This window comes from Podarcis muralis, chromosome 11, assembly GCF_964188315.1.
Source record: "Podarcis muralis chromosome 11, rPodMur119.hap1.1, whole genome shotgun sequence".
Classification (NCBI taxonomy): Eukaryota; Metazoa; Chordata; class Lepidosauria; order Squamata; family Lacertidae; genus Podarcis; species Podarcis muralis.
In genome coordinates this window covers 39,419,614-39,442,152 of record NC_135665.1, presented here as the reverse complement: position 1 = coordinate 39,442,152, position 22,539 = coordinate 39,419,614, and the positions used below count along the sequence as shown (strand labels likewise).

The 22,539-nt window shown below is 41.7% G+C and overlaps 1 protein-coding gene across 2 annotated transcripts in view; it reads right to left on the bottom strand.

Annotated features, from left to right (window-relative positions):
- The window catches only part of THBS4 (thrombospondin 4), a 38,292-nt gene extending 21,312 nt beyond the window's left edge, over positions 1-16,980 (bottom strand). The window contains exons 1-3 of one of the 2 annotated variants that reach the window (XM_028748819.2): positions 16,660-16,980; positions 8,183-8,386; positions 1,455-1,702 (exon numbers count right to left, since the gene is read on the bottom strand). In XM_028748819.2, coding sequence (XP_028604652.2) covers positions 1,455-1,702; positions 8,183-8,386; positions 16,660-16,753 — 546 coding nt within the window. In that variant the 5' untranslated portion in view covers positions 16,754-16,980. Of the gene's footprint in view, positions 1-1,454; positions 1,703-8,182; positions 8,387-16,380; positions 16,487-16,659 lie in introns of those variants that run through there. The other variant, XM_028748818.2, reaches the window with a different exon arrangement.
- Positions 16,981-22,539: the final 5,559 nt, after the last annotated feature.

Genomic DNA, 22,539 nt, shown 5'->3' with positions numbered 1-22,539 from the left:
AGAGATTTGGGGGCATGACATTAGGAAGAGGTATCCCAGCTTCTCCTTTCGAAAGCTCACAACAGTTCAAATGCCTTTCATGACCTTCACAAACACAACAGGCAGCTGCAAGAACTTTTTGTTAGGGGATGACGTACAAATGCTACTAACACAGAAGTCAGTAATATGTACATCTATATGTTGTATGAATGAAAATGTTCTTGCTGTAACAGTCATAGGAAAAGTTGCTTCCCAAGAACCTGAAGGATATGCATTTTGGTTATGACCAGCTAAGAAAACTTACATGTGCCCTGTATCTTAAAATACTGGTATCTTTACCAAGCAGAGATTAGGTAGCTGCCCTTAGGGCAGAGTTCTTTGACCTTGTGTCTCCAGGTATTGATGGACTAGAACTCCCATCAACCAGCTTAGCCCAATGGTCAGGGGACTTGTAATCCAGTATCTGGAGGCCCAAGGTTAAAGAAGGCTGCCTTAAAAGGTACAGGCCAGCCAGATTATTGTCCAAGACGGAATTTCATCTGGCTGGCCTGTTGTCAGGAAAGAATGAGGGTATAGAGCTTTGGCCTCTGCAATCAGGACCTTGAGACACTAGGAGGTTATTCCTGAATCTCAGGAATAACATCAAGGCAAGGATGTAACCAACCTTGCACCACCCATCAGCCATAAAATAAGCAACTGCAAAGAAATTGATTCTTCACTTCCTGCCAGAAGGAACACTTGGCTCCACTTGGGACTGAGGAGCTAAAAGAATGCACACATGAACATTCTGATCCCATCCATCAGCCAGAGAATGAAGGGCTGCTGGGTTGTGCAGGTTTAAGGGCATGTCTCTATGTGCATTCTTCAATTACAATGATGATCATTTGATCAAAGGCAGGATATAGTAAGTGTCAAACCAGGGAAAAAAATCTATGTGCCACTGGTATCCTCTCCCCCCCCCCCCCCGCTTTCTATCCATTGCATCTTTTTAAAAGCAGAATGGGGTACTTTGCACATTGTTGTTTACCTTCCCACTGCAGCAGTACCTATTTGTCTACTTGCACTGGCATGCTTTCGAACTGCTAGGTTGGCAGGAGCTGGGACAGAGCAATGGGAGCTCACTCCATTGCAGGGATTCGAACCGCTGACCTTCTGATCAGCAAGTCCTAGGCTCTGTGGTTTAACCCACAGAGCCACCCGCGTTAGCAACCCTAACTGGTCTCCTTTCATATATATAAGAAGTTCTCTGGTAGTGCCACAGAGCTCTTCAGTTGCAAGGGAAGGTTATACTCACGAATCTCTCTCCAAGAGGACTGAGGGGAAGAACTTGACCGATGAACTCATGAATCTCCCCTGCCCCCTCTCCATTCTGGGCCTGACAAATGAAGTGCATGTGTCTCCACCCAATCAGCAAGCACCCTGACATGAGAGGAGCTTCTGCATGAAGACTCCATCACTCCTCTACAGCTGCTCACCTGTGCTTTTTTCTGCAGTGTTCGTAACTCCACTGCCTCTGAGCTTTGTGACAGTCCTGAAAAGGCTTTAGGCAGATCTTGAACGGAATCCATCTGCACACAGTCCACGTACAATTCGGCTTTGCTGGAGCCACGTTGCAGGCCGCTTAGCCTGAGGAGGACTGAGCGGCGCTTCCCATCTGCCAGTGGCACGTTGCTGAAGATCACAGCATTTAACTTCCCATCGCTCCTCAAATATCGAAGGGAAACTAGAACAAAATAACATTATTGTAAGGCAAGAACACAGTATAACTGGTACACAGTGAAACCTCTGCCAATGGAGCAGGAAGTTTGCGGAAAGTTAAGGAAAGCCAGCTCAGCTTTTTTTGGTTTGATCGTGTCTGTTGCGACAGCTCTAGTTAACAAATCACTTGCAAATGCATATACCATGTGGAGTATTGTCCTAGATGCAGATAAAAATAAAATAGCTAAAAAAGGGAGGGGGGCACCCGTCAGCTCCAGCTCTCTCCATGATCACAGATGCACAGGTTGGGTGGTGGCAAAACGCAAAAAGAGGAAGGGCCTCCTGCAGCTTTAGAAGTTGTGTGGAAGAAGGAATTTCAACAGGGTTCCTTCTTCTACACACCTTTTATCTATCAGTCATCTGCTTGAGACATCTTTTGAAGACATCTTTTGCCCATGCCTTTGCCCAATCCACGAAACTGGTCCTTTTATGCATGCTACAACATCGGGCGAAAAATTTCTGCATAACAGAGGGTTGGACTAGATTATCCCCATGGTCCCTTCCAGCTCTACAGTTCCAGGCATTTCTGTACTTTTAGTCGCTGTTTAATTGTTTGTTTCATTGTGTATTTTTACATTTTATCAATGGGTTTTCATTTTAATTGTACTCTTTTACCACTTTAGTGTTTGCAACCCTGGGGTCCTTTGAGAGGAAGGGCAAGATAGAAATTTTAATGATGGTGATGATGATTAAAAGAAGCAATTTTGTGTTTCCTAGTATGTTAAAAAACCATTTAGATCTATTCTTATACAGTGGTTCCTTGGGTTACAGACAATTCAGGTTACAGACCCCGCTAACCCAGAAATAGTACCTAAGGTTAAGAACTTTGCTTCAGGATGAGAACAGAAATCGAACGGCAGCAGCGGGAAGCCCCATTAGCAAAAGTGGTACCTCAGGTTAAGATCAGTTTCAGGTTAAGAACGGATCTCCAGAACGAAGTTCTTAACCCAGAGTGGCTGGGGAAACTCAGCCAGATGGGCGGGGTATAAATAATAAATTTATTATTATTAATTATTATTATTATTATTATTATTATTATTATTATTATTATTATTATTATATTAACCCGAGGTACCACTATATATTAAGTGATATAGAAATGATCTTCTATAAATCACGAAGGTGTAGGAGCTCAGTTCTGTTTTGTATCTGGCCCTGAATTAGTTTCTGGTTCTCAGATTCCGTTTCATATTATTAAAGCAGAAATATCAAGAACTGCGGCAGGGTTGGCTAAAGACATCTGGAAAGAAAACTCCAGAGAGTACCTCTCCCCATGCTAAATTATATGCAGTAACTGAACAACTTATAATTTCTTGCCCTTTAATGTAGCTGCATATTTGCTCCCTAAGGAACAAACTAGAAGTAACTTGTGATATATCAGTTTGCTTTTTAGGAACTGGCCCCACTATCTCATGGATTAGTTCTGCCCTGCTGGTTTGTTAAGCAAAGGTACAAAAGTTAAGACCATAGAGCATTTTATCTACTAAAAGCTGCTATGTAAGTGGCAACCACATTAGAAGAACACTGAACATGCCTTGGGTTTTCCCCCCTTTCGAAAATAAAAGCAACTGAGGGAAGAAACAGGACTATGATAAGGGGGGGGGGGGATTTAGCCCTTTCTCTGTGTACTGTAATCCTTGTAAAAATAAACCCTCCCCTTGCATTATTTGCCCCAGGAACAAAGCTACCAGTGATCTCCTGTGCAGCCATGTGTTGTCAGGACCTGGGATGCAACAGACAAGAGGAATCTCTACTGCAGATTTCAAGATATGTGAGCATTCTCCAGCTTTGAATCTGGCAAGCACTATAAGAAAGATCCTGCATCTGGAGCAAGACTGGATAAATCCAGCAGAGAATGAGAGAAAGATAGATAAAGGAAAGGGGTGGAAGAGCTCACAATTGGCCAATGGCCACGAGACAGGATTGCCGGAGGGCAGCTGGATTGGATGGAAGATCAAGGTTCATCTGAGGGGGTGGAATACTTTTTTTGGAGAGAGCAGAGGGGGAAATGCTTGCTAGGAAGGACCAAAGACATTATTATATTTAAACCATCTGTGTTGCTGCACTCTTCCACTGCAGCAAAAGTTTGAATTTAATGGTGCCAATGGACAATGAAGACTTCAGTCGTTTTCACTGTGGAGAAAACCAGAGTCCCTGCTGCTTTGCTTATGAAAGGCAGTAAAAAAAGGTTTCAATTTAGGATACCAGAAATCCTGTTCGATATTTGAATAGGCTTCAAAGAGCTGTTGTTAAGTGAGCACACACAACTTTTAAAGAAAATGCTATTTTTAAAAGATGGGCAGTCTTTTCTCTGAGTGTATATCCAGGTGAGAAGGTCAGGAGAGAGGGAAAAGTAGACATGGATGTATCTGGGGAGTCTGCAGCATATATTTTGATGGATTAGCATATGTTTTTGTGATCACTGTCCACTTCTGGAACACTATTGACTTGGTTAAAAAAATACTTTCATTTCTTCACTTTTTTTTTTAAAAAAACAAGTCCTTATGGTTTGAGAAGAATGAAAAGGATGCAGTTTTAGTATTTTAATGCATTAAATTCAATAGTAAATTACAAATTCAGTAGTCAAGTGATAAATCACAGAATCGCAGAGCAGCATTTTAGTGAAGGCCTTCAATGCAATAGCCAAGAATTTATTCGTTCCTTATTAACAGAACTATAGCATTAGCCCTGAACCACCATCAATTGTTTATACTTGTACAAATGTAGTGGTGAAGGCTGGTTGCAGAATAATCCCTAAATTCCTAATCCCTAAATTGCAGCTACAGTGGTACCTCTGGTTATGAACTTAATTCATTCCAGAAGTCCGTTCTTAACCTGAGGTACCACTTTAGCTAATGGGGCCTCACACTGCTGCCGTGCTGCCAGCGCAATATTTCTGCTATCCTGAGGTAAAGTTCTTAACCCGAGGTGCTACTTCCGGGCTAGCAGAGTCTGTAACCCGAAGTGTTTGTAACCTGAGGTACCACTGTACTTCCTTTAGATGTTATGTGGCAATGGAGACAATGAAATTAACCTTATCACAAGCAGCTTTTAGCCTGCCTTCTAAGCCAGTGGTTCCCAAGCTCCTCACCCACCTGCCCTAGGAAGGACCACTTGAAAATTGCTACTGGTTTTGGTGGACCACCTGTTGTAGCAATTACAGTGCACTGTGCTATATGCTGTATGATTTGTAACTTTATTTTTATAGTTTATTTTTTATAATACAGTAAAATACAACAGAAGTAAAAGACGCAATAAAATACCATTGAAAATAAATATTAATATTAAAGAGAAACTGATGGACCACTGGTGGCCCACAACCAGTTTGGAAACCCATGTTCTAAGAGAATTCTTCTTCTCTTTTAGGAGAGTGAGAGTGAAATCATCATGAAGGAAACCGAGAAGGCCAGATTGCAAGCGGATTCTGCTTTAATATGTTACAATCCTAAGGGAAACAAGTGAAGAGAGAGATGGCGGGGAGAGAAATGTTCTGGAATAGCAAAACATCACACAGAGGGGAAAAGGTACCAAACTCTTGTATTTTTAAAGGGTTCCTTGAGTGCATATGTAGATATATTGGTATAAAACTGTTCTGCCATACTAAAAACAAGCAAACATGAATTTTTAAAATATTGCTCCTGGCAATGGCAACAGGCATTGGCAGTCAGACCACACAACTCAGGTGGTCATGTCCCTGCTGAGCTGCCATAAATTACTGCTGTAAGTAACCATAGCAATTGTTGTTATACAATTCCATTCACCATATAGATGGGTTTATGAAACATTTCTGTGTCCTTCTGCTGTGCTGAAGAATTCCATGAAACAGTGGGTATATCCGGAATCACTGTTCACTACGTCTGTTCATGGACCACTTTGGCAATGTTGGACGTCATAAAACAAAGCTTTACGGCTTGTTTTCACCAGATAAGACTCTGACCCATTGCTTCTTTCAGAGACTTGCATAGCCCACAAAGACTTTCAGAGACCTATAAGACTTATGTTTATTTGGTTCTATGTTTTCAAGAGAATCCCATCAAGAGTGCATAATCTGTGACTTTCAGAGATTTAGAAGATTTCTATAAATTACTGCTGGCCTGCACCTGGCTTGGTGGACCACAAATGGTGCTTTATCATGGCCAGACTATCTCTGTCCAAGAATCACCACAGTTGAAGTAACAGCTAGAGCTGGTAAAAGGCACTTCTAGCAACTGAGGCTACCTGAGCTTCCAGCAACAAAGATGGATCCAGGGCCCCCCACAAACCCTGAATGTGTTTTTCCAGAGTAGGTGCAACCCCGTTGAGAATAGGCAACTGGCCAATCTTCTGGACATGGGAATCACCAACCCAGTGCCTCCGTATTCACAGGGTTCAAGCTCAGTTCATTAGCTCTCAGATTGTATTTGCATTAATTTTTATATGACTAACATTTTGTTCTAAAGCAAAACGCATGCTGATTTATAACAAACTTCTTTATAACAATTTATTAATTATTATTATTATCATAATCATCATCACATTTCTAAACCACCCTTCAATCTGAAGGTTACCAGGGTGATATACAACTATTCCAATAAAACAAAACATATCAAAACATCAAAATTAAAAGGAGAAAAGGGAATTTCAGTAGAATATAATTACAACAGAAGTCAGACTACCTTACATACTTTTCCAATCCCCCACAGCTTGAAGAAGCAAATGAGTCTTCACTTGACATAGTAAGGATGCCAGTGGAATGGGGGAAATGTATCTTCAGTGGAACTGAGTTCCATAACTAGGATGCCACAACAGATAGAAAGCCATGAATTGCTTGACTGTAGAATGGACCATGCCCACCAATAGAAACACTAGCAGGGCCTCTCCTACAGACCTTATTGCATGGGACAGCAGATAATGGGAGACACTCCTTCAAATATTTGGGCTTCAAATATAGGGATTTATACTTCGGAAGTAGTCCTTGTAGCAAATCAGGATCCTGTGCAGCTCTTTAAGGATCTGTGTAATATTATCCTATTTTGTTGTGGCATTTATTAATCTACATTCTGCAGCTGCTGCAACTTCTGGAACATCTTCAAGGGCAGTCCCATGTAGAGCTACCTATGAGGTTACTAGAGCATGTAGTACTGTGGCTGGAGTACTACAGTCCAGATGCAGTTGTGGGTAGTGAATGAATTGGAAATAGGCACTCTTGCTACTGAGGTCACTTGGGCTTCAAATGACAATATTGGTTCTAGAAGCAACCCCCGACTATCCCTTTAGGCAGCAATCCTACACCAACTTGCCTGGGAGGAAGCCACATTCACTTCAATGGGGCTCACTCTGAGCAGATATATACAGGATTGCAATGTTAGCCTGCAATCCTGTGCATGCTTACTTGGGATTAAGTTCCATTTAACTCAGTGGGGTTTACTTGTATAGAACTGCACTTGATCCAACCAAATGCATTTTAAAAGGCTCACCTTTTAGTCAATCAAAAGTTTTTAAATCTGTTAGTCTAACCAATCACTAATGAGTTGCAGCCCCAATTTAAAGGCAATTTAACTAAACGTTTCTGTAATTGGTTAGCATGCAATTTTAGTTAGTAGGTTTATTCTAATTGCACAACCATTTCTCCCTTTGTAGATAACACCACACATTTTTCATGCTGTACATTCATGAATTTACCATAGCATGGCAGAGTTCCACACAAGTCAGTGCTATGGCTCTAAACAAGCGCATTCCACTCAGCCAAGAGCATTTTCTGTCATGTGGCTGATTTTATAAGGCCTTTGCAACAGGAATGTTTATCTTGCACAGTCAAAGCTAAACTTCGGGATCAACTAAATTAAGTTCCCATCTTTCATATGCTGAATGCAGCATGTGCGTGTATCTATCAAATTCCTCAGTAATTTGAAACAGTGATTTCCCAAAGGGGAAAAAGGAAGAAAGAAAAACCTTTGACTTGGTTCTTTGAGAACCATTCATCACTGCCAGTGGGAAGTTTGCTGGCAGAAAGATGCCAGCCCCCATCTCCCAACATGGGGAATCAAGGCTGTTCAAGAACACAGAGACAGGATGTTGCCATAAGCTAATTCTCGTACCTCTCTGGAGCATGGAATGCAATGAGTATGCAAGCAGGCAATAAAAAGCAGTAGCAAAGTGTTGGAATTGTATTTACATTAGCTTTCATTCCTAGTCTCAGTACTGATAAGACTCCAATACTGCGATAAACTCTGAGCACCAGAATTTAAGAAGGATATTAAGCAGCACAGAAGTATTCAGGAGGTGTTTAAGAGGATGGTAAAAACAATTCCAGGACTAAACATTAATTAAATGAATTAAAACTTCACCAAAAAATGTAAGCTAATTGTAGAAGATTTGTGTGGGAGACCTTCTTCAGAATATGCCCAATAAAATCACATCTATTCATTGCTTTCACACCCACCCACCTGACTTTTGTAGGACTTACCTTTATTCACCCGTCCCATAACTGTGAATTCAAAATATTTTCTGTTTTCAGTGGAGGAATATAGCCCAAATACAACAGCTGTGCTTTTGGGTTGCAGTCTGAATGTCGACAGCACGTAAATTTCATTCAGTGTAGGATCGGCCAGTGTCTGTTGCAAGAAGGTTTTTACTAGCCTCTGGTTGGGTGTAGAAAGAAGATCAAAAACTATAAAGAGATAAGAAGGATTTCACTAAGTTGGTTATTATAAATAATATACAAGTGGGACTTCAATAAAATAGTGCAGTTCGTCCTTGCAACAGGAACACTCCTGTAACATGACAGAAGCCTGTAATTTTATCAGGATAAGTTGTTTGTTGTTTACTGCTGTAACAATTGTTTTCTCAAAATGTATTTTCTGTACCATGAAAAATAAATAAAAACAAAACCATAAATGCTCCTGTTTCAGTTTCTGGCCAAACAGCTATGTCCTCCTCCAGGAAATTCCATTTCACCACCAGTATCACCCCCAACTTTGCATTTCCCCTTGCCCAAATGCCAAGCTGAGCATTTAAGGGCTGATTTAGTTCAATGAGAGAAATGGAGCTCTGCAGCTGCAGATTCAAACTGCCTTAAGCCACCTTAGTTGGTGTGAGTCATAGCTCAGTGAGTGGTAACCACATGGTGTGCTTGTGGAAGGTCACAGATTGAATCCCAGGCATCTTCTGTTACAAGTACAGTACAGTATCTTTCAGGTGGCCTGTTTGGGAACACCTTGAAGCTGTGGATAGTTTCACCTGTAGTACCAAACAGGAAAGATGTATGGTCTGACTCACTACAAATCAGAGTCATCTGTTCTTTCGGAAGAACTTACAAGAAATTCCTCCTTGGGCTGGCTTTTATAGAGGTGAGATTTTATTCTGTTTTGCTAAAAGGAAAGCTTTTTCTTTTTCTTGGCCTGAGTATTTGAGATGGAGGTGGCTACAGATACAAATAAATCAATAAATTTCCAATGATTATTTGTGTTATTTAAAATCGCCCTTCACTAACCCAACTGTGTTGAAAGAATAAAGAGTGTTAAGAGACATATCACCAATCTCCTGGTGGAAAGTACATCAGGAAGATGGGAAACATTTATACATCATAAGCGGCTATGCTTATTTTATGCTTGTTGCTTATTTGATTGCAATAATTTATTTGTTAGATTGCTTCACGTCTGATCTGAAAAAAAGTTTAAGTCTAATGACCTTACTAATTGTAGTCAAATTAAAATGTGTTCCTTCTGGATATACAGCTCTTTGAATTAAACTCATGTGACTTCACAGATGCCAAGAATCAAATTAAACTTTGTTTTTTCAGGAATTAACATGGTGCTAGCTCCCTGACCAAACTGTACTCATATATAAGCCACAGTGTGGATACTGTTGCCTGCAAGCTTACCCTGTAGGTGGTACATTTTTCACAGCAGACAGGACTTATTTCTGGCTCTGGGTGGAGACACTCTGGATTTAGCTAAAGAGCACAGTTCTGCCGGATGGTATTTTGCTGAAGTGAGTGATCACTGAATATACAAGGTTATAAAACTATTTGCTTATTAAAAGTGCCATATAAAGAGACAGTGGGGAACAAAGGCCAGATATTTGTAAAGAATGATAAAACAGCACAGCACACACATTTAGAAGCAAAAACTAGGTCTTGGCTTTTTGATTCAACTAGAGAGAAAGAAGAGGAAAAGTTGAGAAGAGGCAAAGGGCCCTGGGATACAAGCAAATGGTTAGATACTATTTGCAGATTTATGCAAGCAAGTCTTTGTGCTGCTGGCTTGCACATTCCCCTCTCTTACATCACACATATTATAACACAATGAAATACAAGCGCTTCACATGGAAGTCTGCACATTGTTGAAAGGTTTCTGGGATTCCTTCTCCAAAAGCAGGAGAAAATTGATACAAATTGAGCTTCCATTGGCTTCCGTTTAGAGCAGGGGTAGAGAACCTGTAGCTTTTCAGATGCTGTTAGACTCCAGCTCCCATCAGCCTCAGCCAGAATGGTTAGGGATGATGGGTGTTGTCATCCAAAGGTATCTGGATGGTCATACCTCATACCTGAAACAGAGCACCTGTTGCACACACTATGTTTATGTGTGTGGTAGAGTGTGCTTATTCCTTAACTATGCTGTATCTTCATCAGGATGTGTGAGACCAGGCCTCTGGTTTCAATCCTATGAAGATGATAAATTGTTGCCTAGATTTATCCAATAGAGTGCTAATTTACCACAATGTAATAATCATGCCATGTGGTGTGGATTATTTAACATATATCTACACCTGGCTGAAAATCTGACGAGGTAAAATTATTTCCATCAGTTGGCAGCTTGTTACAGATAACCAATTTACTAAGTGGATTTAAATGGACGCCATGTTAAATTGCCTTTGGGTAAAGGGTCTTCTGAAGCCACACACTTAGCAGTGCTTATTTGAAGAACTAACTGCTGACATTCACAAAGGTTAATTATCACAGAAGGGCTGAACATCTACAAAAGCTTATTAGCCTGCAAGTGTACACAGAATGCATGACTTCCCAGAGTGAATTAAACCAATTGTTCATGCACTCCAACGGCCACCTGGACACAGATTGGTAGCTTTAGAAACAGATTCTCAAACTTTTCCAGAATGATGAGCCTCCAACTCAAAATAGGAGGGGTGTGGGGTGGCTAGCTTTTCCAAGTGTAGTTTATGATGGGACCATGATGCATTGGAAACTTAAAAGCACAACCCACACAACTTTTAATGCTCATTGATTTCAAAGGAAAATAACAAAGGACCTCAAACTGCAACTCTTTACTCACTCACATGGGAGCAAGCCCCAGCAGACTCAATGGGACTAACTTCTGGGTAGGCATGTATAGGATTGCACTGCTTCACTATAGTAGGATTGCCCCTTTATGAAATAATGTCATTTCATTTGATCATTATTCTCTAACAAAGTATATTTTTCCAAAGGTTATTTATGATTTTAAGGAGCTTTTGTTAAATAAAAGGTACAGATTCCTTTGGAATAATGCTCCTGACAGTTTATGTCATTCCAGTGCCTTCAAAATCGAGTCCTTTAAACTTTGTACTTTGTCTTTAAATATTTTCCTGTCCCGTTTCTGCTCTATTAACAGTGCAGGTCTCTACCTGTCTACTCAGAAGTAAATCCTATTGAGTTTAATTAAGGGAGGTTACTCCCAGATATGTAGGGACTGCAGTCTCATTATCTTGTTTCACTAGCAACCGCCTGTACTTAAATTTAGGAAACCATAATGAAGCAATTAAGACAAAACTAAAAACCCTTCACAGCGGACAATCTTACTGTTGCAAACTTCTTTGAGGATTGTGGGCACACTCACCATATGGCCAATGATAGCTTTTTCAGATTCTTATTGGGGGGGGGGAGTCTAAGTCTCCTGAATCAAAACAAAACCCTCTTTCCCATATCTGTTCTGTTAGAACACCAGATTCCCCCCCCCCCCAATTCAAGTGAGGTTAAAGCAATGCAGCCCCAGAATGGTGAGAAGGCAGCTACAGTTCAGGAAAATCAATGGGAAAACCCCAACTGCACACATTTTTAGATAGATGTTAGGGTTTGTAATATTGTTGTTTCAAATCTTGTACATATTTGCTATGCACGCACCCTTAATTTCTTTTAAAAATAATATAATAGGCTTCAAAGGTTAACTTTATAATAAAACAATGTAATTTATAACCAAACTTTTGAAGTGTTTCCCTCAATTCATGTTTTGCAGTTGGTCATAGGCATATTGTTTTTCTCTGATAATTCTCCCCCCCCCCCCAATCTCTGCTCCATACTAACCCCCTCCAGCCAGTGGATTGGGGTTTAAGATTGCTCTGCAATATTTATTTTGTTGTTGTTCTTGTTTAGTCATTGAATTTTTGCAGCATTAATACTCATATAGGAAAAAGTGATGTAGAAAGTCCCAAATCAGTGATTTGAGTATTGCTACCTTATCTAAGCAGTAAAGAATGCCTCTGCTAAAATCATCTTTTCCAAAACTCTGCCATGTCACTTCTCTTCCTAAGCCTCTCTGCACTGTCTCTTTGATATTGTTGTTGTTGTTGTTGTTGTTGTTTAGTCATTTAGTCGTGTCCGACTCTTCGTGACCCCATGGACCAGAGCACGCCAGGCACCTCTGTCCTCCACTACCTCCTGCAGTTTGGTCAAACTCATGCTGGTAACCTCGAAAACACTATCCAACCATCTCATCCTCTGTCGCCCCCTTCTCCTTGTGCCCTCCATCTTTCCCAGCATCAGTGTCTTCTCCAGGGAGTCTTCTCTTCTCATGAGGTGGCCAAAGTACTGGAGCCTCAGCTTCACAATCTGTCCTTCCAGTGAGCACTCAGGGCTGATTTCCTTAAGAATGGATGTGTTTGATCTTCTTGCAGTCCATGGGACTCTCAAGAGTCTTCTCCAGCACCATAATTCAAAAGCATCAATTCTTCGGCGATCAGCCTTCTTTATGGTCCAGCTCTCACTTCCATACATCACTACTGGGAAAACCATGGCTTTAACTATACGGACCTTTGTTGGCAAGATGACGTCTCTACTTCTCAAGATGCTGTCTAGGCCTGTCATTGCCCTTCTCCCAAGAAGCAGGCGTCTTTTAATTTCGTGGCTGCTGCAATATTTATAAATCATCCTTAATCCAGCGGGTGGGTGACCACAAGCTTAACGTGAGTCAACAGTGCGATGCAGCAGCAAAAAAAGCTAATGCTATTCTAGACTACATCAAGGGAAGTAATAAAGGTAAAGGTAAAGGTGCCCCTGCCCGTACGGGCCAGTCTTGACAGACTCTAGGGTTGTGCGCTCATCTCACTCTATAGGCTGGGAGCCAGCGCTGTCCGAAGACACTTCCGGGTCATGTGGCCAGCGTGACAAGCTGCATCTGGCGAGCCAGCGCAGCACACGGAACGCCGTTTACCTTCCCGCTGGTAAGCGGTCCCTATTTATCTACTTGCACCCGGGGGTGCTTTCGAACTGCTAGGTTGGCAGGCGCTGGGACCGAACGACAGGAGTGCACCCCACCGCGGGGATTCGAACCGCCGACCATGTGATCGGCAAGTCCTAGGCACTGAGGTTTTACCCACAGCGCCACCCGCGTCCCTTAAGGGAAGTAATAGTACCACTCTATTCTGCCTTAGTCTAAACCACAGAGCCTAGGACTTGCCGATCAGAAGGTTGGCGGTTCAAATCCCCACAACAGGGTGAGCTCCCGTTGCTTGGTCCCTGCTCCTGCCAACCTAGCAGTTCGAAAGCACGTCAAAGTGCAAGTAGATAGATAGTTACCGCTCTGGCAGGAAGCTAAATGGCGTTTCTGTGCACTGTTCTGGTTCGCCAGAAGCGGCTTAGTCATGCTGGCCACATGACCTGGAAGCTGTACGCCGGCTCCCTCAGCCAATAAAGCGAGATGAGCGCCGCAACCCCCGAATCGTCTGTGACTGGACCTAACAGTCAGGGGTCCCTTTACCTATTCTGCCTTAGTCAGACCACACTTAAATCATGGTGCCCAGAATTGGACATAGTATTCCAAGAAGGATGCTGACAAGCTCGAAAATGTGCAAAGGGCAACCAAGATGATAAAGGGTCTGGAAACTAAGCCTTATGAGGAGCGCTTGAAGGAGCTGGGTATGTTTAGCCTGGAAAAGAGGAGACTGAGAGGAGATATGATAGCCATCTTCAAATATTTTAAGAACTGTCACGTGGGGGGAGGAGCATGCTTGTTTTCTCCTGCTCTGGAGGGTAGGACTCGTACCAATGGCTTCGAGTTATAAGAAAGGAGATTCCGACTAAACATTCAGAAAAACTTTCTGACAATAAGAGCTGTTCTGCAGGCTCCCATGAGAGCCTCTCCTTCCTTGGATGTTTTTAAACAGAGTTCGGATAGCCATCCATCATGAATGCTTTAGCTGAGGTTCTTGCATTGCAGGGGGTTGGACTAGATGACCCTCGGGGTCCCTTCCAACTCTACAGTTCTAGGGAGGCATACATTAGGTTAATAGATACGATAATACAGCTCAAAAAAATTAACCTACATGCATCATCACAACATATTCAACATTCTACTCATTGAAATAATTCCGCTTGGGAAGCATGAAAGATTCTTTTCCATTTCATTCCATTTATTTTAGATTTCATTCTTACTCATACCTACAGCCTTTGGGTAATGCATGAAAGGAGTCAAGGTGGTTCAGTTGATTAACTGATTAATCTCGAACGAATGATTCTTTAGTGTCTTCACAATCTATCATCACACAGCCCACTAAACAGCTTGAATTTAAAAACATGCCCTTTCTGCAAAGGTAATTAGCACCAGCGGTGCATTGTGCCTACATGGGAAAATCAAAACCATAAAAATGTGATCTGCAAACAGGTATCAGCTACAAAAACCGTTCATCCCCATTTTCAACAACAGTACTATACTATTGTCCTTGTAATATTAACACCACAGCAACGTATGAGACACTACTGTTTAAATCAAATCATATACAGTAATGAATGCCAATTCAAAGCTGAATAATTATCCCCATCTGGAATATTAAAATATCTTCAGGAACACCATCCTAATCAGAGGTAAATTACATTGGATGTATCTAAGGCTGTCCCTCTACTTATTAAAGGCTCTTTGACCCAACAGTGGGGTTTTGTCACTGCAATGGGGAGGCAAACTATTTTCACTAATTCACCCTTCCCTGGTAGCTCCTTATACTGTTCCAGTGAGTCTCCCAACCCCTGGGAGCAGATTGGGAACAGATGAGAGCTGCAGCTGTTGAGGGTGAATACGTAAAAATCACATTCCTTACCTTTTCTGCTAGCAGAAGCCTCTGCTGCATCAAGCTGTCTTCTGTCACTAGATAAAATCCCAAATTTAATGGAATTTAATCACTAGCATGTTTAGGGCTGTGTACACACCAAATTTCTGAAGCACATTTAAATTAGTGCACACACCCCAAAGAATCCTGATAGCTATAGTTTAGAGGCTGCAGATACTATTACTGAATGAGGTTCGTAATATGTCTAGCAAGGATTTTACAGGTGTGGTGCTGACTTTATGTGGAATTGCCACCTCAATGAAGCCCACCAGGATCAGGCTCTGGCTGAATTCAGACATTTGGATGAATTCAGGTGAGCATTTGGCTTGCGCGCGCGCGCACACACACACACACACACACACACTTCACAAGGAGTTCAGAAACTTTCGCTTCCATTTTTTATTAACTGCAGTTTGTCTTGCTATCTGAATATGACAAACTGACTTAACCGATTTATCTGAAACAGATCAATTTTAAACCTTAAGTTATAAAACTACCTTGTTTCAACAAAGTTGGGATTAGCCACAGTTTAAGGTTACAGCACAAGACTTAACTGTGGTGAAACAAATTCAGAAGCACAAGATTCTGATCTCCTTGCAGCTGCATCAGGAGAGGAGAAGGAGGGGGTGAAGAATGAGAGTTCATGGCTCAACTAGGCTTCTTTCTGTTACAAAGAGCATAGTTTATTATGATGTGTCATTGCAACAAATATATGGTTTCATATAATCCTGGCTTTTTCAAGTGGCATTTAAGCTAAATTGAAGTTGATTTATTTGATCCTGGTCTGGCTTTTGTTTGTTTTTGTTGACCCCGATGGTTATTATTGCAACTTTTGTTGTTGTTTTGCTTGTGCTGCACTGTTTTTCATTGCTAGTTTGTTCAATTTTTGATTTGATTTGTTGTTTTGTCTTTACAAGGTAAAGTGGCATATATATATATATGAAAAAAATAATATCTGATACTGTATTCACATCATTGCTACTCAAACAGGCTAGAACCCTACATACTGTAAATATTAAAGCAACAGATGTTTCCATTCCTAGGCAAGAGAGTAGGAAAAGAGCAGAGGTAAATCAAGATAAAAGTACCCCCTTGTGCTCCTACAGATCTTTTTGAAGGTTTGAGAGTCTCAAGAATCTGTGGAATGTGTTTCCACATATACAAGAATCAAACTTTTTTTTTTTTTAAGGGCTTTACTATCCTTATTCTAAACAAATCCCTTCAAAAGAAAAGCATCCAATAATTCTGATTTTGCTTTATCAAAAATTCAGTTCTAAAGGAACTCCTTAAACTTACGGTTTCATAACAGCGCAGTTACCATCACCCATTACAAAGGTGGCTTTAAAAACTAACCTCTTTCGTCAAGTCTGCTTAAACTCCAGCTGCTCCTTTTCTTTTGCCTCAAGAGATGGATTTGGGGCACCCCACCAGAGGCTGCAAGTTGCTGCCATATGTTTCCCATCAAATCTCCCGTTTCTGGACAAGAAACGCTCCCTTAATCCTGGTGGGAACTCCACCGTCGGCCACCTATTCCCCTATCCTTGCCTTCTGTAAAGTTCAGCTCCGTCGAGGGAAACGAGAGGCTCCCACCCCCTTTTTGGACGTCTCCAAGCTGGGACTCTTGCTTCTTACCTTGCGGAGAAGGCGGCTGAGCGTGAGTGGCCCCGCCGGGGCAAAGCTGCAGAGCAATCTGCAAGAGGAGGAAGGCGGCTTTGCGCTTGTTCATCCTGCCCAGCAGTCCAGCGAAGGGAGAGAGATGCCCAAAACCTGTGGCTGAGAAGCTGCTGCTGCTGTTCACTCGAGGCTCGCCTCGGATAGAGAGAGGGATGCGCGCCGGATCTGTTATTTAGGAGAAAGGCATGGAGGCGCGCGGCGCTCTGGAGGCTCCTACCTGTTGCTCGGACACCGGCTCACTGAACTGCAGCAGCCCCGACCGGAGCTGTTTAAATGGGAGAGCAGGCAGACCCTAAGCCGGGCTGCGAGGGGCGGAGCGAAAGGGACCGGGGCCGCGAGCCATTGGCTGTGACGGGCCAGGCGCGCGCTGCCTCAGGACCGGGAGGAGGAATCTTTGCAAAGGGCAGGAAAAGCGCGAAGAAGCCTCCAAGCTCTCCCAACTTCCATCCAGTCCCAATAAGTTTGTGCCAAATAAAAGGGAGAAGCCTGGATGCAAAGTCCTTCTCCAAATCTCATCCCTATCTATCGATCTTGATGCTGTGATCATTGTAAATGGGGGGAAAATATGGCACCAACAGGGTTGTGCGTAAAAGGTTGCGGTTATAAAATGGCATTTCTTTGCTTTATTTATATTTGTTTTTTATTATACGTCCATCATTCCCACCTCCCCTGTGAGGTGCTCGAGGGGGGCGCGTGGTTCTCCCTTGTGGAACGCCCTCCCACCAGATGTCAAAGAGAAAAACAACTACCAGACTTTTAGAAGACCTCTGAAGGCAGCCCTGTTTAGGGAAGCTTTTAATGGTTGACGGACTATTGTATTTTAATATTTTGTTGGAAGCTGCCCAGAGTGGCTGGGGATATCCAGCCAGATGGGCGGAGTATAATAATAATAATAATAATAATAATAATAATAATAATAATAATAATATTATTTTAGCATCACCACAGCCCTATGAGGTAGTTGAGGCTGCAAGATGGCAATGGGGCCAAGGGAGTTGAGTGGGGATTTGAACCCTGGTGTCCTAGTCCAGCACTCTAACCACTGCACTGGATTGGCTCTACTTTCTTTCAAATCAAATTTTCCACATTTTTGTTCTGATTTGGTTACCAAGTTTGATTTGTTGCAGTCACTATGCAGGCTTACTCTGCAAAGTTGTTGTTAACAGGCTTTTTCTTTACACATTGGCCTTCCCTTCAGAAATGGTAAATCCGGATTAAATGGGGAAATTTTGTTGCTGGAATGATCTCACGTGGATACTGTAAAAAACTTACAAGTATGACGTCTACTAATCCCTAATAAACAAGCATTCTGGATGTGCCCTGGTTGCTTTTCTCATGTTTTGTTCTAGTGCCTTGAATTTCATTGTTTGTTTTTGAAACATAGAAGTTTTCATGCTAGAAATGGTGCCATCTTGATTATTATGCGGTGCTGACATATGAGCCAACTCCTAAGAGACTTCATCCCCCCATAAAATATTTGAGAGGGCTGCCCCCCAAAGTTGATGAGCATTGTCACTCACATGGTATGCATGTGCCACGTCTTGTGGTCAATTATGCGGGGAGGGGCTTACTTGCCCCCCAATATTTTATTCAAGTTGGCACCCCTGAAGTTCTCTTACTATGAAGTTCTCTTAATTATTATTATTAACCATCCATTAACACAAAGTCTTAGTCTGCCTGTGTCTAAAGTACATATAGATAATTTCTGAGACTTTAACTATTTTCTTTTGTAAAATGTTTTTAAACCACATATAACTGTAAGGTTAAAAAAACATGTGTTTGAGTTTCAGCTCAACTCTTAAAATATTAGTTTTTCCTCCTTTTTATTTAATCAACAGACTTCTGCATGCTTGGCCTATAGAAAAATTGTCCATTGCTGTTGATTTTTACTTAAGAAAATGTCAGTGGCTCGTTCATATTCCAAGCTACGAAAAATTGACTCACCGATTCAGTCAGGTTTTACCATTTGTTCATAAACAGCACAGAAGACCCACTGTATTTCAAAAATGGTTCTGAGTCAGTGTTTTTAGGAAGGAACCAAATCTGCCATTCTCAAATAACTTACTCTGGATCAAACCCCCTCTATGAATTCAGTGAATCAAGTGAGATGAAGATCACAGCTATGCAGCAGCAATCCCTGAACATTTACACTCGCATCATCCTGTTGGAAGTCACAGCATAAGAAACTACTTTATATTGAGTCAGGCCATTGGTTCATTTAGCCCCCTACTGATTACCATATATAGCATTCAGCTAGAGATACCAGGAATTGAATCTACAACTCTGAATGCAAGAGACCAGCACCATTTTAAATAAGCAACTAACAGTCAAATCACATTACTATTTGGTTATGTGGTAACTGTTGCATATTGTCTGATAGCCTCTAATGAGCTGATTGTTGTATACATCCACCATGCCATTGGCACACTTTGGGCTCTCAAATTTGCAACTCTAACATTTGGCACACCCAGTGGCCAAACCAGTCACATTATCCTAAAATCACTTCTGACCATGCTCAAAGAGTTTTGCAAAGCACTACAAATGTTGCTTATTTCTTAGTGTTTGCAAAACCTATGGCCTGTGAGCCAACATTCATATGCTTACCAGTGCTTTTCTACTGCTACCATGTTGTTGTTGTTGTTGTTGTTATATTTGTATGCTGCCCATTTGACTAGGTTGCCCCAGCCACTTTAGGCAGCTCTCAACAAAATATTAAAAACACAATAAAACCTCAAACATGAAAAACTTCCCTGTACAGGACTGCCTTCAGATGCCTTCCAAATGTCATACAGTTGTTAACTGTTTGACATCTGATGAGAGGGCATTCAACAGGGTGGGTGCAACTTCTGAGAAGGCCCTCTGCCTGATTCCTTGTTACTTCATTTATTGTAGGGACAGAACTGCCAGAAAGCCCTGGGAGCTGGACCTCAGTGTCCGGGGTTGAGACGCTCCTTCAGGTATACAGGGCCAAGGCCATTTAGGGCTTTTAAGGTCAGTGCCAATACTTTGAATTGTGCTTAGAAACGCACTGGGAGCCAATGTAGATATTTTAGGACTGCTGTTGTATGGTTCTGGCAGCCGCTCCCAGTCACCAGTCCAGCTGGTGCATTCTGGATTAGTTGTCACCTTCAGAGGTACAACACATTGCAATAGTCCAAGTGGGAGAAAACCACAGCATGTATTACTCTGGTGAGACAGGGCTCAGGTAGGTAGGGCTGTTGTACAAGGTGGAGCTGGTAGACAGCTGCCCTGTACACAGAATTGACCTGTGCTTCTGTGGACAGCTGTGAGTCCTAAATTACCCCACAGTTACCCCATTCAGGTCCAGGTCCCTACACCTGCCTGCCCCCCAGAAACAGTACTTCTGTCTTGTTGGGATTCAACCTCAATCCATTAACAACCATCCACCCTCCAACCACCTCCAGGCACTCACACAGGATGTCTTTACTGTTCTTGATAGCTATTTACAAGCTATTTACCTGTTTCTTGGTTCTGTAACTGTGCAAACAAGGTGCTAGATGTTGTTGCACTGAATTTAGCAGCAATGGAGTTCCTCCTTAGGCAGGCCTAACTACAGCTTAATTTACATTGTAATTTTTCTGATGTTAGCAGTATAATACTTGTAATATGTTCATAAATATATTTTAAAATTTCTGATTGGACCACACTAGGAAACATTAATACTTGTGTCAGAAAAGTGTTGGTCAACTAAAATCTTCAAGGGCAAAGGCTTATTGTATTGTATTTTTTGAAAAAAAGTAGGGTGGCTTGGTTACCAAAATGAAGCATAGTTACAATGGAAGAACTGGAAGACAGTTAGGCAGCAGACGAGCCTTACTGGAGAGACAGAATATAAAGGACAAGAGTGTGGCAGACATGAAAGCAGAAATTTACTGGGCAACCATATACATATCTACACAGAGTTCAGTGGGACTTACTTCTGGGTAACTGTGTATTCAGCCTTAGGCAGGCATAAAAAGCTAAGAAGTCCACATATGCAGAGTAGCCGTTTGGTGTGTAATATATCAAAGAGACAGTGCAGAGAGGCTTAGGAAGCAGTGGCATAGCGTGGGGGGTGCAGGGGGGGCCAGCCGCACCGGGCGCAACATCTGGGGTTAGGGCAAATCCACAGGTTAGGGGGCGCAAATCCACGGGTTAGGGGGCGCAAATCCACGGGTTAGGGGGCGCAAATTACTTGCCTTGCCCCGGGTGCTGACAACCCACGCTACGCCACTGTTAGGAAGAGAAGTGACATGGCAGAATTTTGGAAAAGATGATTTTAGCAGAGGCATTCTTTACTGCTTAGATAAGGTAGCAATACTCAAATCACTGATTTGGGACTTTCTGTATCACTTTTTCCTATATGAGTATTAATGCTGCAAAAATTCAATGAAAGTTACCCAGAATTTTCAGTCCTTTCTCTCTAGAAAGTACATACAGTGGTACCTCAAGTTACATACGCTTCAGGTTACAGACTCCACTAACCCAGAAATAGTGCTTCAGGTTAAGAACTTTGCTTCAGAATGAGAACAGAAATCGTGCTCCGGCAGCGCAGCAGCAGCAGGAGGCCCCATTAGCTAAAGTGGTGCTTCAGGTTAAGAACACTTTCAGGTTAAGTACGGCCTCCGGAACGAATTAAGTACTTAACCTGAGGTACCACTGTACTTCGATTTCAATGTTGTGGGAACATAATCTCTAAAACCAGGCCTTTGGCTCATTGAACATTAAACATGTTTGTGGGAGTGAGGTTATTGGCTTTTGTTCTTGTTTTATTATGTATTTTGTGTTGTCATTTTGTATTTATATGTCATTTTTCAGCCCGTACCATGGCCAATGCCATCTAACAATTTGTCTTATTTTTTAACCTGTTATTGCTGTAGCATCACATCAATTGTTGTTGAGCTTTCCTGTGTTTTGACATACTAGATCAACAGGACTCCCCTGCTTTTTAATCCCCATAGTCTTTTAGGTTGCTTCTGTTACTTTTCCTGACATGTATATGAAGTTCTGTGTTTGGAAATAATCCACAATGATACATGCAAAGTTTAGCTTGTAATTGTCAAGCATGTGTTTATTTAATTCAACAGAAATGTGAAAAACAGCTGGATATTTTTGGGTGTTCTTTGGTTGTCTCACTTCTGAAGCCCTGAAGTTTCTATATCCATGGTGGGCAAGGGTTTAGGTGAAAAATAAATCTTACTAAATCTCCGACTCCAGGAAAAGGGGTTTTACTGAAACCACAAAATATTTCAAGTCTCTCTGTAAAGTCTATAAACTCTCCATAAAAATCCTTAACTGTTGGTAACACTGACTCAATACAATATGGTACAAGGAATATTTGTGCTTCTGAAATACTTTCCCTTCTGCCTCCAGGTGCAATAAACATTAATTTGTCAAAATATTCTCTCTTAAAAATAGCAGTTTTCATTCTGAGTGAACTATCCATTGTGAAAACAAAGAGGACTTGAAAATTAGTTGTGCAGCAAAGAACTTTGCATCTGCTTACAAAGTGCCTCAAAAAGGTTTCCAAAACCTTTTTGAATATTAGATTCTTAAAGATGAAATAATGAGACTTGAATGAAATTAAAAGCCTCGCAGCTTTAATAACATGTAAATAAAGTTTACACCACCTGTTATCTCAGAATGCCTATCCAGTAAAGTGCTTTCGAGATGAGTGCATTGCTGTTTCTATAGTAGCCCAATTGAGCTAATTCTGGGATGTGTGAAAGTACTTTACAATTGAGGCTGTATTGTACTCACAGACATGAATACCACAAAATACAGGGACAAAATACATGCACCTGGCAGCAGATGGGAATGGTGCATGAACACTTAAAA